Consider the following 20,942-nt stretch of genomic DNA (forward strand, 5'->3'; position numbering starts at 1 on the left):
GGCCCCTTAGTTCCAGTGAAGGGAAATCTAACGCTACAGTATATCCTCACTTGAAAATGAATGCTGCTTTTTGGAGGGTGTTCAAAGCAAGCCATTTTCCCTTTAATACAAAAGTTTACATAGAAGCATTTACCTCAGTTGGTGTAGCCTACTTTGTTTAAAGACATTCATATCCAGAGTGTTGACTGCACCTCAAAGGCTCACTGTTAAGATAATTTGCCATTGATATAATATACAAGAAAGTGATGAATTATTATGGAATACAATTGGTGTGAAATACTTATGCAGTAAGAAGCATCAGGATGTTTGTGTGTGTGTGTACACGTCTTCTGGTTATAAGTATTATACACAGTCTAATAACAATATTCAGCTAATACAAATAGCTACTGATATTTCACATGGAAGAAAAACACACAATAGAATATTTCATATCAAAGTGTCTTTGGAAAGTGAAGAGTTCAGAAGTATTAGTCTCAGAATAATGTAATTTTCTAATTCAATGGTTTCAACACTTTCCTGAATAAATGTAAGTAAAGAATGCCAGAACAATGCTTGACTTTACCCAGTGTTACAACAAAATGAACCCATTCACCACATAAGAACCAACACATGTAGTGAATGCTAGCACAAATAAAAACTAAATGTGACAAGAAAACATCTCTTGAATTATGACCATTATTCTAATGCAGATTCTCAAAATATACATTTAAAAAAAACTATCAACACATCATTAAGTGTCAATGGTTGCTAAACTTTGATTATATGCAAAAATAAATGATTATTTCTGGGAAAGCAAAGTAAATGAGGCAAAGTGTATGACAGTCTATCATTCCAGCCACCAGACTCTTCTGCTTAGTGATGAAGCTGATGTCTTGTATTATTAAGTCATGTTCTTTGTTTACTATTAAATCTAACAATTTTGTTTGACTATGGCCTGACACTTCATTACTCTTCAAGATGCCACTCTTCTTCAAGATGATGAAGAGGCTCTCAATTAATGCTAAAAGACTCTCTAAGGCTGTTTTCTGCCTGTTCCTTTGTGATGCGTTTCCAGGAAGGGGGGATATCTCCAGGGTGTGAGACATACTCTTTGGCAAATTCCTTGTTGAATTTTGCCATCACATATTTCCAGTAGTCTGAAGCCTGTATGCTGGGATCTGCCGGGATATGCCAGTTGGGAAAAATTTCTCTGTACTTTTTTAAAGGCTGAAATTCTTCATTTGTCTCGTAGCATTTGAAAGAACCCTCACTAAACACTGCAGAGGAGCAGATGTCAGTGCAGAGTTTCCTTGAGTCATTAAACCTGAACTGACCAAGTCCCTGTGGTCTGTGTATTGAGGCACAGTGCTCATTGTGGGCCTCCCCTCCCGCCTCACATGGTGCCCCGCAGAATGGACATTGCTTCCCGCAGCCAAACACTCTTGTAAACAGCTCGTTCTGAGGCTTGATTTTCTGTCTTTTCAATTTATGTTTCACATCCTCTGCTTTTTGGAATTCTTCTGTCAGAGACTGTTCCATCTCCACCACAGATGTTTTGAGCCAATGGGAAAACTGTTCCTGTTTGGAATTGTTGAGGATCATAGTGGCTTCCAACGCATCTTGGGGAATGACCAGCTTCTCTCCAAGTTCCCTGCATATGTCCTGAAGGAATTCCTTTATGTTGTCGTTCTCATTAGTCTGTGCCTTTGAGATTGCCTCATTGATTACTTTGATAATCCCATTGAGTTGATACTTCTCCAATTCAAACATTTTGTTCCCTTGTGAAAAGTGTTTCAAGATTTCGTTCAAAATCCAATTCTTGACAAAAGCTTCATAGTGACAAATGTAGCTCACATAGTTGTCAAAGTTGAATGCGGACAGCAGTTGCTTCAGGATAGAGTACTGGAAAAATGTCCGAGAGCTGAATTGAAAGGCATTCTGCCCCGTCAGCATTACGTCAACAATTTCTAGACCCAGAGAATTGGTGACACAGGCTTCTACTGCAGGTCTGAGACACAGGTTGGTGAACTCTGCAGCTTTCTTCTGACATTGATCTTGTCCACTGAACAAGTCTTTGAAGTCTGCCAGGTATTTACCTTTGAACTGTTCAAGGCACCAATGAGGATTGTTTGCACATATGAACTGTTCATGCATTGCTTGGAAAGCCCTGGATGCAAACCCACAAACGTACAATTTAATGGAGAGTTCAAATTTATTGCTTGTCCCAAGATTTTTGTTGGCTTCCAACTTCTCTTCAATCATGTGCAGGATCTCTTGAATGTATGTGTCATGGTAGTTTGTCTTATTTTGAACAGTCTCTCTCACAAATTCATTGCATTTGTCTATGAGGTTGTCTGCCATGGCCTGGGTTTTTCTTGTGTTCTCATTCATGTAAATGCTATTCACTAACTTCTTTAAGAACCCCCCTGAAGAGACTATGAAGGGTTTTGTTCCATGATCTTCAAGTTTCACATTGTTCAACTTTTCATTCACTGCCTTCTGCATCATGTTAGACCGGAGCTGGCTTAAAACATGGCTCACAATGTCTATTTTCTTCAATCCTGTAAAAGAGAGCTCCTGCACAGTTTCCTCCCACACCTTTTCAAATTCTCTGTCAAGCTCCTGATCTGGCCTCTGACATTTGTCCTTTCTGCAGTTCTCAACCAACTTTAGCACCTTTTCCTCCATCACCGCGGTGTAGTTCTTCTTGATTGTGGCAAGCTTGTTCATTCCTTGTTGAATCTCAACATCAGCGACCAGTTTACTCAAAACAGAGTTTTCTATCTCCCTTTTTAGACTTTTGATGCTGTTTGCGAAATCCTCTCTGTATCTCTCCACCAAGTAGACATGTCCATCTGCCTGTTCATAGTACTTGGTCAGGTTGTCAAGAAGGTTCTTCTCCCATTGGACAAGTTCTATTGAGGCTTCACTTTTCAAATGATGGAGAAAATCCCTCACGTCTCCTGTTTGATATTTCATTGCTATTGTTCCGAAGTTGGAAATCCTTGTTTCAGCATTTGTCATCCATGTGTGCATGTGCTTTCTGAATGACCATTCCCACTTACTGAACTCAACACACAGCTTCATGTAGGCATCAGCCACCAGGCTGTTTCTGAAGCTGAAGATGAAGTTTTCATACTTCACAGCATTCCACAGGCTTTTTGTCCACTCCAGAAAGTCCATGATGTTGTTGCCAGAGGCTTCACAGTTCTGGAAGATCTCGATCATGTTCTTTTTGAACTCGTATACAGACTCGCTGTAACCGGCGTTGACGGGTGCCATTGGGGGGTTTCCGTGCCAAAGTCCAGGAATGTACCAGTTACCAGTCTCTGGGTTGTACTCCATCACATCAGTGAAGCTCTTGTTCTCCTCCTTGTTTTCCATTCTGGCTGCTGCCTGGGTCATCTCGTTTAACTGCTCCAGCAGCATTTTCCGGTCTCTCATGTTCTTATCATGTGCCGAGACGTCTGCCACGTTCTGGTGGACAAACTGACACTTGGGTTTCTTTCCCACCTCTTTCATCCGGAGAAAAGCGTGGACCACGATCTGCAGGATGTCCTTCATCTCGGTCGAGTTCTCCATGGCAATATTGATTATAGTGACATCACTCAGGCCGACAACAAGTGTGGCTAGCTCGTTGTCATGCTCGTAGCTGTCATCATACTGTGCCAGCTCTGGTGACTTCAGCCCTTCTGTGTCGATGATCACTAAGAAGTCGCAGTTCAGCTCTTTTTTGAAGTCGTCTTTGACTTTGATGAGCAGCATAAAGGCCCCTCTTGTGCATCTGCCGCTACTGACTGCGAACTGCACTCCAAACATTGTGTTCAGTAGAGTGGACTTTCCCGTGCTCTGAACACCTAGAACAGTTACCACCAGGATCTTGCTCTTCGGTTGCACCAAGACATTGAGTTGATGCAGCACATCACTCACCCATCTCAGAGGTATGTTAGATGCGTCTCCATCCACCAGCTCCAGAGGAAACCCATCCAGAAGCAACTCAGCACATAGTCTGGGCAGGTGCTTCAGTTGTTGCCTAGACTCTTCAGCTTCTTCCAGTAAGACTGCAGATTCATACAGTTGACCCATTTCACGTAGGAAATGCTCAGTTCCCAAAGAACTGTTTGAAATCTGTCTGTCAAGGTCTGCAATTTCATCTTTGTTTTCAGATGAATTCTGAGACTTTTCTTTGTACAGCTCTCTAAGGCCAGAAAGGTTTTTACGAGCCATATTGTCCAGGTTCATTCTCATCCATTTCAAGAAATAGGTCCTTTCTAGCCCTGCGCTTGATATTGCATTTATGAAGCAGGTCATTGCCTCTGAAATGTCATATCTCCTTTGCTGTTCCCTAAGTTGTCTCTTGTCTGTTTGGAGTTCACTTTTGTACATCTCTAGGTTCTGGTTCCCAGCTTTCCGCAGTCTGCATTCCTCCTTCTCCAGACGTGCCAGCTCCTTCCAAATCTGTCCTTGCAAGGGAAGCTGACTTTCCTTATACTGTGGTGTGTCATAAATCTTTGACGTGATTGCGTCAGCATTTAGCTTGGCACTCTGACATTCTTTGTAGTCCTCATCAACCAGTATTCCAAGCTCATGCGCCACTTCAGCCATCTGCTCCAATGGCATTCTGGACTTTGAATTCTTAATCAACTCACCAACTGTGTTTCGCAGGTTCTTCACAAAGTCTGCATCATTCATCTGTTTGGTCTTCAGGATGATGCTGCTTTTTTTCAAATTCAACTCTGCTGCTGTTCTCTTCAAAGCATCAATGTTGAAGCTCTTGCTCTGTGTGTTACCCACTAGAAACAGCTGAGCCTTGGTGTGTTGGCTGGTCAGTAGCTTGTACTTGGTGTCCAGGTTGTCAAAGAACACAAAGACTGCTGCAGAGGTCTGGCAAAGAAAGGAATATTGTGTTTCAAAAGAACTGATGTCCCCTCTAAGATTGGATACAGCAATAGCTTCACCAAAAATATCAATGTTTTTTTTCCCACTTGGGAGGTACCAGCTTATCTCAACCAATCCGTTGGATATTCTCCTTGGGCTATCGCCACATTCCATGTCGTGGTGGACAAACGTGTCGTGATACTGTTGAGGATTACTCAGCAGCTTGTTTAGAATCTGAGACTTGGACAGAGAGCACTCGCCCAATCTGACAAAAGAGACCATAGGGAGGTCAGAGAGAACAATCCTGTCTTCAACAAATCCTCTGGAATCTGCCAATGAATGCGGTCTGAACTTCTTGACAATGTCTCTCATGGCCCAGAGCATTAGCGTACACTCTTCTGTGTCACAATTGGGGAGAAGCAGGGGCACTGAAAACTGACACATTGACATTTTCAAAACCATCTCTTGCTGGAGAAAACCATTGGAACACAGAAAGAGAGCAGTCACAATGTCCAAGGGGTTTACAACATTACTAGAGTCCAGGTTATCAACCAGACTCTCCAGATCTAGATCTATGTTGCAAAATGAAGCATCACAACTTGCCTCGCCTTCTAATGAGGTACATTTCACACTCCTAGCAGTCACATTCACCATCATCAACCTCTTTAGGAAAATCCATGGCAGGGCTGAGAGAGTCTGAGCAGGTTCATCGGTGACAGTCTTCTCATCAATCTGCAGCACGGTGCTAAGGTCGAGCTTCTCTGTGTAGTGTTGCGCCAACCCCAGGTCCAGCAGCAAACTCTCCAGGTGGGTTTCTGTGTCGGGAAAGAAAATAACGGTTTCAGATCTGACCTCCTTGGTTGTCAATCAATCGATTGTAAAACATAAAACATCCGTCACACGTTTCAACACACTCACTTGTGCGGCCATATGTCACCACCGACTTGCTTTGGGTCCCGTTCTTCAGCACCGTAGAGACGTGAAAGGAGTACTTGACACCTGGACTCAGACTGGAGAACGTCAGGGTGTTGGACTCCGTTGTTATCTTCTGCACTTCCTCCCCATCACAGGAACAGGTCACGAGACATGCCTCAGTGACACCAATCGGTTTGTCCCAACCCAGAGACACTGATTCACTGCTGACTTGGTCAATCTTTACTTTTTCAGGTGGCAGAGGTTCTACAAAAAGGACAAAAAGGGCCCAATTCAATTACAACTTGAAGAATGAAAACAAGTCAAACAATTCTTCCTGTAATGCAAGAGGAAATGTTTGAATCATTGCACTTACTTGTATACATGGACATTGTGATCACCGGGCTCAGATTCCCATCTTCTGTGACCGATGTGACGCTGAATGTGTACTCCGTCCCTGAAAAAAGGCCTTCCACATCAGCCCTGTTGGAACCTTGGATGGAACGGCTCTCTCTCTGGGTGTTGCAGGAGTAGGTCAACTCGTACCTCCGTGCTGGGTCAGAAGGGCGCCAGCTCAGAGAAACAGAGTCACTGCCAACATAATGAACTGTTATCTCTCCGGGGGAGGAGAGCTCTGTGGAAGAGAGCAAAAAATGTTTGAATAACTTGCACATATATACAAGAAGAAATATATAAATGTTTCATCTCTGGGCTAGGAAATGAGATATAGCAGCCAATCACAAACCTGAAAATATCTTTCAGCTATACATAATGAGTCTTCAACACAACTCTTCAGGCATGAAACATTTATAAATACATGCTATTATACTGCATCATCCCTACTGTTGTTATGCTATAATAATGACAATAATATTAGTAAAATAATAACAGTAGTGAAATAGTGATAAATAGTGAAAAACGAGTGAAAGATTATTTTTAAACAGTGCTGATCGCCATTCACAGTGAATAAAGTAACGTTCCTTAAATGTTAAATGCAAATAAGCATACATGCAGTGTTTGTGAATGGAAAGCAACTGGTAATGATTTGATTAAATTATAAAGTATACGGTTGTCACAAATTCAGAGATACGGTATAATTCCTGTAATATTATTGAAGTACCTGCTATAGCAGCATCCATCTGTTGAGATGGCTCTGTCTTCAGACTGTCAGCTTGTACTCTCTGAGATGTGTCCTCATCTTTCCCAAGATATAAGTCAAGGAATAGATCACTTGCATCTTGAAAGTCCTTCAATTCAAAAGAAAAACATCTACAGTCAATTGAATGAAAAAAAATTGAATAAGAATTTACCACAAACTGCAAAGTACTTAATAAAAGAGTGTACATTGTTATGGCTGTCATTGAACAACCCCATGCCATGATTAGATGGTGAAAAAAAACACACCGTTCTTTAAACAATAAAAGCAAATTTACCAACATTTCTGAAAATAGATATGCATTTTGGAAATAAACTATTCATATATACAGGTAACTGACAAAATAATGGAAATGAGGGATACAAAGGATGCATTTACACAGGCAGTCCAATTCTGATCTTTTTTCCCCTAATTGGTCTTTTGACCAATCAGATCAACTTTGAAGAAGATTTGAAGTGAGAAGATCTGATTGAGCAAAAGACACTTAAAAACCCCATCATAATTGGGCTGCCTGTTTGTTTAAACGCGGCCAAAGTGTATTAAAAGCAGGTGTGGTTCCTGAGTTAATTACGCAAATAACATCCCATCATGCTTCGGGTATTCATTTAGAAAAATGCCCAGTTACCCATTATTTTGGCAATGTCCCCAATCACTGCCCTGGGGCATTGGGATATTATTTAGACCAGAGGAAAGTGTGCCTCCCACTGACCCCACAAAAACACTTCCAGCAGTAGCTGGTCTCCTATCCAGCTACCGAACAGGACCAACCCTGCTTAGCTTCAGAGGCAAGCCAGCAACACATTTCTATCTGCAAAAACCTCCGTGTGAAAGAGCAACAGCACACCCTACCTCTTCATCTGAGGAGCTATCCATTGGCAGGGTGTCTTCAGTCGCTCCACTCCTAACCCAGTCAAAGGTCACATCTTTTAGACTGCATGGCTCTGAAATACGTTTGGGGTAATAGAGTGTTACAATGCCAATCAAATACATGTTGCAGCACATCAAAAAGTTGGTGAAGCATTATCAGATGCATTATTTTCCATTATATCTCACCAAAGAGAAAAAGCACTACCTGTAATATTGATAATTATGGCATTTATCCAAAGCGACTTACAGTGGTCCTGGCTGCCGGGGGGGGGCACACTTTAGCTAGGTTGTTTAGCCCATATATTTTGTTCTAATGTTTGAGTCCCTAAAATATCACATGAACACACATAACAAATGGTAAAATGTGTAGAATTGTAGGAATTAGCTTTAATGCGGCAAAAATAATGTCTGCAATCCATGACAAACTGTGTATAAGAACAGGAAATGAGCTTTAAAACTGCAAAATCCTTTCTCTGTCAACAAGAGGGGTGTTAACAGTTTGTGTCGTGAACAGTGCTAGTACCCGTAGAAATAGACGTGGCACTCGCACAGCGCGCAGGATGTTCCCCAATGCTGGAAGGGGGGCCTGAGTGAAAAAGTTTGGGAACCCTGAACTAAGCTACAGAGGACCATCCCTTGACACTGATCCAGGTCAGATTAGTTTCCCCCCCACACAGGGTTAGAATAGGTTGATCCTAGATCAAAAACTAATAATGGGGGGTGGGTAATAATTATTTGCCTGCGCCTCAGCTCAGGGATTCTATCCAGCAACCTTTCGGTTACTGGCCCAACTCTCTGACCACTAGGGTACTTGGTGGTCCTATAAGGTGCTCCTAATGTTTGTACACTCAGTGTAGTTTATCAGTTACCGAACATAAAAATCCCTGGGCAACTGTGGACAGGGCCTATACACTTTGCAAGGATTTTTTTGGGGCAATGATGTATATATAAACCCTGGATTGCTAATGGTATGTATTGGCCAATTAGCGGCTTTGAAACTACCAGTCGCCATATTGGTACTCCCCAGAATGAACAGTCTTCCATAGGAATGAATGGTATTTTAGTATTTCTTTGTTGAATTGGGGACTTAACATTAGGTACTTCAAAAAATCTATACTTTAAGGTATGTTTATGTTTAGTTTAGATAATTGAAAATAATAAATTACGGTGTCTGTAACAGAATATACAAAACGAATGTAGACGTTAATAAATGCATTTCTCTCGCTTCCAAAATATTTTTTTCAATGGGGAGGAATAACAAAATGTGCAGTGGCTTCAATACAATGCCCCTCGTCAGTCATGCAGGGATCACCATTGATAGATACATTGTATTTTATTTGTAAACGTATTCAATGTACTTGTGAATGTCAATAGATTGTTTTGTTTTTATTAATAGCGTGTTATATTTTGTAGTGTATTTTTAAGAATAACTGAGAAAAATACTGCCGAAATATGACTTCAGGACTTTAAAAAGTCCCGAGGCTACCTACCTCCCTCTTCCTCGACGATTGCTTTACATCTCAAGCAAAACCGCTGTCCCTCCTCACAAAGCGTGTGACATCGAATACACTCCATTTTCCGAAAATGTCTACCACAGAAAAACATCAATAATGTGCATAGCAGTAAAGTGAAATGTTGTAGTGATTTAGGCACCCCATATAATTAATACAAAAAAAATATGATTGCCCCATAATCGGATCATGAGAATGTTGAAAAAAACATATCACATATTTGCATTCACAAAAAGTATATTAGCCTACAAGTAGTTTAGTTCATAATCAGCTACCGTTACTATGATATTACATGTACAATTTCTTAGGCCTACGTGTTGTATAACATTCCATTTTTGTAATAAAGATTTTCTAAACGTTACCATGTGATGATTAGCAAAGTGATGATTAGCAAAGTTTGATGATACACGACTCACCTCCTGATCACTCCGCAGCTCAATGACGGATAATCAAACGTTCGAGTGGGATGAACCATGTGCATGAACGACAACCCGTTTTATCGTGCATGACAACATTCATGCCATCATATTTGAAACATTTTCAGACCTTTACTGTATTAGCCTACGTTTTATTAGGATGTAATTAACGTGAAATCTTTTTTTATATCGTAATTTGGTTCAGGCCATCTATGCTTATCTTTCAGTTTCATTTCCTTGAAATGGGAAAGTAAGGGAATAATAGCCTAGTTGAGGGAGAGGCAGCCGAGGAGGAGGAGACTGGAAAAAGTTTTCAATGGCATAGATTCAAAATCAAATCAAATTGTATTTGTTACATGCGCCGAATACCTTACCGTGAAATGCTTACTTACAAGCCCTTAAACCAACAATGCAGTTTTAAGAAAAATAAGTGATTAGTGTTATTAAAATAAACTGAAGTAAAACATAAAATAATAATAAGAAAATAGAAAAATAACAAATAATTAAAGAGCAAAAATAAAAGAACAGTAACAAGGCTATATAGAGGGGTACAGGTACAGAGTCAATGTGCGAGGGCACAGGTTAGTTGAGGTAACATGTATATGTAGGTACAGGTAAAGTGACTATGCATAGATAATAAACAGAGAGTAGCAGCAGCATAAAAATGGGGGAGGGAGGGGTCAACGCAAGTAGTCCTGGTAGCCATTTGATTAGCTGTTCAGTAGGCTTGTGTCTTCTGGGAAGAAGCCTTTTGGACCTAGACTTGGCGCTCTGGTACTGCTTGCCGTGCGGTAGCATAGAGAACAGTCTATGACTAGGGTGGCTGGAGTCTTTGTCAATTTTTATGGCTTTCCTTCGACACCGCCTGGTATAGAGGTTCTGGATGGCAGGACGCTTGGCCCCAGTGATGTACTGGGCCGTACGCACTACCCTCTGTAGTGCCTGGCAGTCGGAGGCTGAGAAGTTGCCATACCAGGCGGTGATGCAACCATGCTCTCGATGGTGCAGCTGTATAACTTTTAGAGGATCTGATGACCCATGCCACATCTTTTCAGTCTCCTGAGGGGGATTGACGTTGTTGTGCCCTCTTCACGACTGTCTTGGTGTGTTTGGACCATGATAGTTAGTTAGTGATGTGGACACCAAGCAACTTGAAGCTCTCAACCTGCTCCACTACATCCCTGTCGATGAGAATGGGGGCATGCTCAGCCCTCCTTTTCCTGTGGTCCACAATCATCTCCTTTGTCTTGATCACTTTGAGGGAGAGGTTGTTATCCTGGAACCACATTGCCAGGTCTCTAACCTCCTCCCTAAATGCTGCCTCATCGTTGTTGGTGATCAGGCCTACCACTGTTGTGTCATCGGCAAACTTAGTGATGATGCTGGAGTTGTGCTTGGCCATGTAGTCATGGGTGAACAGGGAGTACAGGGGGGGACTGGGCAAGCACCCCTGAGGGGCCCCAGTGTTGAGGATCAGCATGGCAGATGTGTTGTTACCTACCCTTACCATCTGGGGGCGGCCCATCAGTAAGTCCAGGATCCAGTTGCAGAGGGAGATGTTTAGTCCTAGGGTCCATAGTTTAGTGATGAGGGCACTATGGTGTTGAACGCTGAGCTGTAGTCAATGAATAGCATTCTCACGTAGGTGTTCCTTTTGTCCAGGCGTGAAAGGGCAGTGTGGAGTGCAATAGAGATTGCGTCATCTGTGGATCTGTTGGGGCGGTATGCAAATTGGAGTGGATCTATGGTTTCTGGGATAATGGTGTTGATGTGAGCCATGACCAGCCTTTCAAAGCACTTCATGGCTACAGATGTGAGTGCTACGGGTTGGTAGTCATTTAGGCAGGTTACCTTGGTGTTCTTGGGCACAGGGACTCTGGTGGTCTGCTTGAAACATATTGGTATTACAGACTCGGTCAGGGACAGGTTGAAAATGTCAGTGAAGACACTTGCCAGTTGGTCAGTGCACATCCTGGTAATCTGTCTGGCCCTGTGGCCTTGTGAACATTGATCTGTTTAAAGGTCTCATTCACATCGGCTACGGACAGCGTGATCACACAGTCGTCCAGAACAGCTGGTGCTCTCATGCATGCTTCATTATTGCTTACCTCAAAGCGCGCATAGAAGTAATTTAGCTCATCTGGTAGGCTCATGTCACTGGGCAGCTTGCGGCTGTGCTTCCCTTTGTAGCCCGTAATAGTTTGCAAGTCCTGCCACATCCGACGAGTGTCAGAGCTGGTGTAGTAGGATTCAATTTTAGTCCTATATTGACGCTTTGCCTGTTTGGTGGTTCGTTGGAGGGGATAGTGGGATTTTTTCTCAGAGTCCGGGTTAGAGTCCCGCTCCTTGAAAGCTCTACCCTTTAGCTCAGTATGGATGTTGCCTGTAATCCAAGGCTTCTGGTTGAGGTATGTACGTATGGTCACTGTGGGGATGACATCATCGATGCACTTATTGATGAAGCCAGTGACTGATGTGGTGTACTCCTCAATGCCATTGGAAGAATCCCGGAACATATTTCAGTCTGTGCTAGCAACACAGTCCTGTAGCTTAGCATCTGCTTCATCTGACCACTTTTTTTATAGACAGTCACTGGTGCTTCCTGCTTTAATTTTTGCTTGTAAGCGGGAATCAGGAGGATAGAATTATGGTCAGATTTGCCAAATGGAGGGTGAGGGAGAACTTTGTGTGTGGAGTAAAGGTGGTCTAGATCCCCCCCCCCCTCTGGTTGCACATTTAACATGCTGATAGAAATTAGGTAAAACTGATTTAAGTTTCCCTGTATTAAAGTCACAGGCCACTAGGAGTGCCGCCTCTGGATGAGCGATTTGCTGTTTGCTTATGGGCGGTATACAGCTCACTGAGTGCGGTTTTAGTGCCAGCATTGGTCTGTGGTGGTATGTAGACCGCTACTAAAATACAGACAAACTCTCTAGGTAAATAGTGTGGTCTACAGCTTATCATGAGATACTCTACCTCAGGTGAGCAAAACCTCAAAACTTCTTTAGATATCGTGCACCAGCTGTTTACAAATATGCATAGGCCCCTGCCCCGTCTCTTACCAGAGGCTACTGTTCTATCCTGCCAATGAAGTGTATAACCCACCAGCTGTATGTTATTAATGTCGTCGTTCAGCCACGACTCGGTGAAACATAAGATATTACTGTTTTTAATGTCCCGTTGGTAGTGCTTTCAGTTCGTCCCATTTATTTTTCAGCGATTGAACGCAGATTAGCCACTCATCGCCTGATCCTCACAAGGCACCCCGATCTCGTTACGGAAAATCTATGTTTCTTTCTCCAGCGAATGACGGGGATGAGGGCCTGTTTGGTGTTTGGAGTATATCCTTCCCGTCCGACTCATTAAAGAAAAATTATTTGTCCAAATCGAGGTGAGTAATCAAGAAGGGTGCCGGTCAAGTGCCCTCCACATCATTGTGGAAAAGAAAAATGAGTTGATCATCAATGGCAACAACTTGCCGATGTCCCAACCACTCTCTCTGAACGACCAACCAGTATGGGTGGTTGACCAACCAGTAAGGGTACCTAGGGACACAAATTGATAACAAGCTGAGTTTTACAGAGAATGCAGACTGTATTTTTTTAAAGCAAGTCAACGCCTGTTTTTAATCAGGAAATATAAGGGGTTTGGGGTCAGCCAGGATGTTCTGAAGAGGGTGTACATCAGCTTGGTGGAGAGCATCCTCATGTTCAATATAACAGTCAAGTATGGTAGTCTAAGCGTGTGGAGCAAAAGCAAACTGACCAGAATAGTAAACACAGCCAGCAAAGTAATTGGTCGACCACAGGCCCATTTGATCAATCTGTTCCACAAGGCAACCAAACAGAAGGCGCTGGCTGTCATTGACGACCCCTCTACATCTTCAGGTCAAGGGTCTTCCCTCTGGCTGGCGCATCAGAATGACCACAGCCTAGAAGAACGTGTTCAAACATTAATTTGTTCCTTGTGCTGTTGGACTACTAAATGCTAAGTAAATGTTATTCTATTACATTCTATTCTAATATGTTTACTAGACAAAAAATTAAAGTTGAAATGATACTACAACTCCCTGTATCATTTATTTTTGCAGTAAGATTGTAACTAGTTACTTCCAAATACATTTCATGAATATCACAATGAATTGATCCAGAAGTTGAAGTCAACACTTTATTGGTTTCTGATGCATCTGGAATCATTTAGTCACTTGCCAGTACACTTGTAAACAATATTATATAAAACATTTGATTAAATATTAAATATCGATTATATACATATACTACATGACCAAAAGTATGAGTTGGTCTGCCCTTAGGCTTGTGGGCGGCTGCTCGGCCATGGAAACCCATTTCATGAAGCTCTCAACGAACAGTTATTGTGCTGACATTGCTTCCAGAGGCAGTTTTGCAATCGAGGACAGACAATTTCTACGTTCTACGCGCTTCAGCACTCTGCGCTACCATTCTGTGACCTTGTGTGGCCTACCACTTTGCGGCTGAGCCGTTGTTGCTCCTGGACGTTTCCACTTCACAATGACAGCACTTACAGTTGACGACCCTACACAATCCACAATCTAGTAGGGCAGAAATTTGACGAACTGACTTGTTGGAAAGGTGGCATCCTATGACGGTGCTACGTTGAAGGTCACTGAGCTCTTCAGTAAGGCTATTCTACTGCCAATGTGTGTTTATGGAGATTGCATGGCAGTGTGTTCGATTTTATACACCTGTCAGCAACGGGTGTGGCTGAAATAGCCGAATCCGCCTCCCGGGTGGCGCAGTGGTTAAGGGCGCTGTACTGCAGTGCCAGCTGTGCCACCAGAGACTCTGGGTTCGCGCCCAGGCTCTGTCGCAACCGGCCGCCACCGGGAGGTCCGTGGGGCGACACACAATTGGCCTAGTGTCGTCTGGGTTAGGGAGGGCTTGGCCGGTAGGAATATCCTTGACTCATCGCGCACCAGCAACTCCTGTGGCGGGCCGGGCGCAGTGCACGCTAACCAAGGTTGCCAGGTGCACGGTGTTTCCTCCGACACATTGGTGTGGCTGGCTTCTGGGTTGGATGTGCGCTGTGTTAATAAGCAGTGCGGCTTGGTTGGGTTGTGTATCGGAGGACGCATGACTTTCAACCTTCGTCTCTCCCGAGCCCGTACGGGAGTTGTAGCGATGAGACAAGATAGTAGCTACTAAAAAATTGGATACCACGAAATTGGGGAGAAAAAGGGGTAAAAAAAAAAGAAAAAGAAGAAAAAGAAGAAGAAAAAATAAATAGCCGAATCCAATAATTTGTAGGGGTCTCCACATACTTTTGTGTATATATAGTGTACATCTCTTGATTTATTGGCAACAGATTAAAGGTATGTCATTAAAAAAAGTCATAACATCATTATCTTAGAGGCAGTTGAAAACCCTGCATGTATCTATTTTCGTTTTTATATGTCATTGCATTGTAACTGTCAATAATTTAGATTGTCTAGACCTAGGATTTGAACTCGCAACATAAAAACAGTGGGGATCTTGCAGTATAACATGCCTTAGGCTATAACATGAACTTTGCCATGCCTAATAAGAGTTGATCTTCCTAGACCATAGTTTAAACATAGCAGTCATAACCATTTGTAAAGATCTGGGTTTTCTTCCACAGAGCTCTCCTCCCCCGGAGTGATTTATGAGTTTCACAGTTCATTATGTTGGCAGTGACTCTGTTTCTCTGAGCTGGCGCCCTTCTGACCGGAGGTACGAGTTGACCTACTCCTGCAACACCCAGAGAGAGATCCGTTCCATCCAAGGGTCCAGCAGCGCTGATGTGGAAGGTCTGTTTCCCGGGGACGAAGTACAGTTTCAGCATCTCAATGGTCACTGAAGATGGGACTCGGAGTGTGGCGGTCAGCATGTCTACGTGTACAAGTAAGTGCTTTTAAAAGGTTACTGCAGTAAAAGGTTACTGCAGTATTTATACAGTAAAGTCGTTTTAGTTTTTACATGTAATCAGATGAAGGCGTTGTCTGCTGGCAGTAGTTGTGTACACATTAAGGTTTATGTCAAACAAAGAACACTCAACTGTATTCTTAAAAGGAGAATTATGTTTTTGACTTGTGTTTTCATTATTAGTTGAATTAGTTAAATTGAGCAGTGCATTATTAGTTGAATGGGCAGTGCTTCACAGTTTTAGTAACAAAGGTTTTACTAAATTCACCTGTCCATATTTAAAGATATTTCAAACCGTTCTCTTTTCCCCCACCTGGAGAGCTTTCTGCTGGACCTGGGGTTGGAGCAACTGTAACGATCGTTGTCCTCCTCGGATGATGAGGAGTAGGAAAGATCAGACCAAAACGCAGCGTGGTAAGTGTCCATGTTAATTTTAATAAATAAACTGAACACTGCAATAACCAAAAAACAACAAAGAGAGAGAGTGAACGAAACGAAACAGTTCTGGAAGGTGAAGACACACAAAACAGAAAACAACTACCCACAAACACCAGGTGGGAACAGGCTACCTAGGTATGGTTCTCAATCAGAGACAATGATTGACAGCTGCCTCTGATTGGGAACCATACCAGGCCAAACACATAGAACTATAACACACAGAACAAACATAGAATGCCCATCCCAACTCACACCCTGACCAAACTAAAATAGAGACATAAAAAAGGAACTAAGGTCAGGACGTGACAGTACCCCCCCCCAAAAGGTGCGGACTCCGGCCGCAAAACCTAAACCCATAGGGAAGGGTCTGGGTGGGCATCTGTCCGTGGTGGTGGCTCTGGTGCGGGACATGGACCCCACTCCACCATAGTCTTGGCCCTCTTAGGTGGCTCCTTTGGAGCTGCGACCCTCGCCGCCGACCCCGGACTGTGGACCCTAGCAGCGGGCCCCAAATAGGCGGGAGACTCTGGCATCGCCGGACGGGTGGGAGACTCTGGCAGCGCCGGACAGGCGGGAGACTCTGGCAGCGCCGGATGGGCGGGAGACTCTGGCAGCTCCGAAGTGAAGGGCGACTCTGGCAGCTCCTGACTGAAGGGCGGCTCTGGCAGCTCCTGACTGAAGGGCGGCTCTGGCGGCTCCTGACTGACGGGCGGCTCTGGAGGCTCCTGACGGCTCCGGACAGGAGGGAGACTCTGGAAGTGCCAGACAGGCGGGAGAACCTGGAGGGAGGAGACGGAGAGACAGCCTGGTGCGTGAGGCTGCCACAGGACCGACCAGGCTGGGGAGACCTACAGGAGGCCTGGTGCGTGGAGGAGGCACCGGATGGACCAGGCGGTGGGGGAGCACTGGAACTCAGCCTTGGCACCACTCCTCCAGGCTGGATCACCACTTTAGCCCGGACCCTCCAGAGTGCAGGCACAGGTTGAACCGGGCTGTGGGGGAGCACTGGAGATCTGGTGCATACCACTCGCCCCTCTCCCTTAGGCTCAATGCCCACATTCGCCCGGCACGGGCGGAGCGCAGGCATAGGGCGAACTGCACCCTCCCAGCGCCCCGGAGACACAGCACGCAGAGCCGGCGCAGGATACCCTGGGCCGAAACGGCGTACCGGAGACCAAACGCGCTGAGCTGGCACAACACGCCCTGGCTGGATGCCCACTTGGCACTTGCGGGGGGCTGGCCTATAGCGATCCGGGCTATGAGCGTGCACTGGCGACACTGTGCGCTTCACCGCATAACACGGTGCCTGACCAGTACTACGCCTCTCCCAGTAAGCACGGGGAGTTGGCTCAGGTCTATCGCCTGACTCCGCCAATCTCCCTGTGTGCCCCCCAACATTTTTTGGGGGGCTGCCTCTCGTGCCTGTTTCACTGCCTTACCTCATAACGCCGCCGCTCAGCTTTCGCTGCCTCCAGTTCTTCTTTGGGGCGGCGATATTCCCCAGCCTGTCTCCAGGGTCCCTTGCCGTCCAATATCTCCTCCCATGTCCATTTCTCCAGATATTGCTGCCTCTCGTTACCACGCTGCTTGGTCCTTTCTTGGTGGGTAGTTCTGTAACGATTGTTGTCCTCCTCGGATGATGAGAAATAGGAAGGATCAGACCAAAACGCAGCGTGGTAAGTGTCCATGTTAATTTTAAAAAATTAACTGAACACTGCAATAACCAAAAAACAACAAAGGGAGAGAGTAAACAAAACAGTTCTGTAAGGTGAAGACACACAAAACAGAAAACAACTACCCACAAACACCAGGTGGGAACAGGCTACCTAAGTATGGTTCTCAATCAGAGACAAGATTGACAGCTGCCTCTGATTGGGAACCATACCAGGCCAAACACATAGAACTATAACACACAGAACAAACATAGAATGCCCATCCCAACTCACGCCCTGACCAAACTAAAATAGAGACATAAAAAAGGAACTGAGGTTAGGACGTGACAGCAACACTAGACAGAGAAGCTCGACCTTAGCACCGTGCTGCAGATTGACGAGAAGACTGTCACCGATGAACCTGCTCAGACTCTCTCAGCCCTGCCATGGATTTCCCTAAAGAGGTTGATGATGGTGAATGTGACTGCTAGGATAATAAGAATATTGTAAACGCCTTAGACATTGAGACTGCTCTCGTTCTGTGCTCTAATGGTTTTCTCCAGCAAGAGATTACAAAATGACAATGTGTCAGGTTTCTGTTCCCCTGCTTCTCCCCAATTGTCACACAGAACAGTGCACATTAATGGTCTTGACAATGCGAGACATTGTCAAGAAGTTCAGACCAAATTTGTTGCCAGATTCCAGAGGATTTGTTGAAGACAGAATTGTTCTCTCTGACCTCTCCATGGTCTCTTTTGTCAGATTGGGCGAGTGCTCTCTGTCCAAGTCTCAGATTCTAAACAAGCTTCTTAGTAATCCCCAACAGTATCATGACATGTTCGTCCACCACAATATAGAATGTGGTGATTGCCCAAGGAGAATATCCAATGGAGTGTCTGGCCTCAGAGGGCAGTACAGAAAGATGTGCCAGAACTCCTCTGAAAAGAAAGAGGAAATTGTAGACCTGGACAGACACATTTCTAACAGTTCCTTGGGAACCAAACGTTTCCTACAAGAAATTGGTCAACTGTGCGAGTCTGCGGTCTTAGTCAAAGAAGCTGAACACTCACTGAAACAACTGCAGCACCTATAGTGTCTTCAGGAAGTATTCACACCCCTTGACGTTTTATAGATGTTGTGTCACTGCCCTACACACAATACCCCATAATGTCAAAGTGGAATTATGTTTTCAGAATTTTTTTAATTGAAAATGAAAAGCTGAAATGTCAATTAGTATTTAACCCCTTTGTTATGGCAAGCCTAAATAAGTTCACTGGTAAATATTTGCTTAACAAGACACAATAAGTTGCATGGACTCTGTGTGCAATAATAGTGTTTAACATGATTTTTGAATAACTACCTCATCTCTGTACCCCACACATACAATTATCTGTAAGGACCCTCAGTCAAGCAGTGAATTTAAAACACAGATTCAACCACAAAGACGAGGGAGATTTCCCAATGCCTCGCGAAGAAGGGCACCTATTGGTAGATGGGTAAAAATAAAAAAGCAGACATTGAATATCCCTTTAAGCATGGTGAAGTTATTAATTACACTTTGGATGGTGTATCAATACACCCAGTCACTACAAAGATACAGGTGTCCTTCTTAACTCAGTTGCTGGAGAGGAAGGAAACCGCTCTGGGATTTCACCATGAGGCCAATGGTGACCTTAAAACAGTCACAGAGTTTAATGGCTGTGATAGGAGATAACTGAGGCTGGATCAACATTGTAGTTACTCCACAATACTACCCCAAAGGACAGAATGAAAAGACAGAAGCCTGTACAGAATAGAAATATTCCAAAACATGCATCATATTTGCAATAAGGCACTAAAGTAAAACTGCTGAATGTCCTGAATACAAAGCGTTATGTTTGGGGAAAATCCAACAAGACATCATTGAGCACCACTTCATATTTTCAAGCATGGTGGTAGCTGCATCATGTTATGGCTATGCTTGTCATTGGCAAGGACTAGGGAGTTATTTTATGATAAAAATGAACAGAATAGAGCTAAGCACTGGCAAACTCCTAGAGGAAAACCTGGTTGTCTACTTTCCAACAGACAAATTCATCTTTCAGCATGACAATAACCTAAAACACAAGGCCAAATATACACTGGTGTTGCTTACTGAGATGAAATGCAATGTTCCTGAGTGGCCTAGTTACAGTTATTTTTTTATTATTTTTTTACAGTTTTGACTTGCTTTCTAGCAATGTTCAACAACCAAACTTGACGGAGCATTAATCATTTTTGAAAGAATAATGTGCAAATATTGTACATTCCAGGTGTGCAAAGCTCTTAGAGACTAATCCAGAAAGACTCATCACTGCAATCGCTGCCAGAAGTGATCCTAACATGTATTGAATGCTTATGTCAATTTGATATTTCTGTATTTCATTTTTAATACATTTGAAAAATGTCTAAACATGTTTTCACTTTGTCATTATGGGTTATTGTGTGTAGATGAGTGATCTTTTGTTTTATTTTATCCATATAGAAATCAGGCTTTAACACAACAAAATACGGAATGAGTCAAGAGGTACTTTCTAAAGGCACTGTGTATAATGAGTTGCTTCTGGATGGGTTTCCTCTGGAGCTGGTGGACGGCCACGTGTCTAACATACCTCTGAGATGGCTGAGCGATGTGCTGCATCAACTCAATGTCTTGGTGCAACCGAAGAGCAAGATCCTGGTGGTAACCTTTCTAGGTGTTCAGAGCACGGGAAAGTCCACTCTACTGAACACAATGTTTGGAGGGCAGTTTGTAGTCAGTAGTGGCAGGTGTCAAAGACGTCTTCAAAAAGAAACAGAACTGCAACTTCGTTGTAATCATCGACACGGAAGGGCTGAAGCTGTCAGGGCTGGCACAGCTGGATGACAGCTACAGTGCATTCGGAAAGTATTCAGGCCCCTTGAGTTTTTCCACACTTTGTTACATTACAGCCTCATTCTAAAATGGATAAAAATTGTTTCTACAACTTTATTGGGGTCCACTTGTGGTAAATTCAATTGATTGGATATGATTTGAAAGGCTGTCGTGGAATTCTTACACAGGGACACTCAAAGTCAATCTTAAATGAAGCATTGTTTATTGTATGAGTGCTGGAGAGGTTCCAACAAACTTAATGCACCATAGTGAACGTCTGTCAGAAGCTCTGCTGGGGCAGTCCCGGCAGGTGTCTTATATACAGCTATACACAGACAAG

At 43.7% G+C, this 20,942-nt stretch overlaps 1 protein-coding gene across 1 annotated transcript; it reads right to left on the reverse strand.

The window, feature by feature from the left end:
* Nucleotides 1-80: 80 nt before the first annotated feature.
* si:dkey-85k7.12 (interferon-induced very large GTPase 1) lies at nt 81-9,951 on the reverse strand. The gene is made up of 7 exons (XM_029666731.2): nt 9,720-9,951; nt 9,283-9,380; nt 7,775-7,866; nt 6,890-7,016; nt 6,146-6,403; nt 5,776-6,036; nt 81-5,672 (listed from the first exon to the last, which is right to left on the reverse strand). Exons 1-7 carry the CDS (start codon nt 9,782-9,784, stop codon nt 991-993), a joined length of 5,583 nt encoding a protein of 1,860 aa, XP_029522591.2. The 5' UTR covers nt 9,785-9,951; the 3' UTR covers nt 81-990.
* Nucleotides 9,952-20,942: the final 10,991 nt, after the last annotated feature.

The sequence above is a fragment of the Oncorhynchus nerka genome, linkage group LG8, assembly GCF_034236695.1.
Source record: "Oncorhynchus nerka isolate Pitt River linkage group LG8, Oner_Uvic_2.0, whole genome shotgun sequence".
In the NCBI taxonomy this organism is placed as follows: Eukaryota; Metazoa; Chordata; class Actinopteri; order Salmoniformes; family Salmonidae; genus Oncorhynchus; species Oncorhynchus nerka.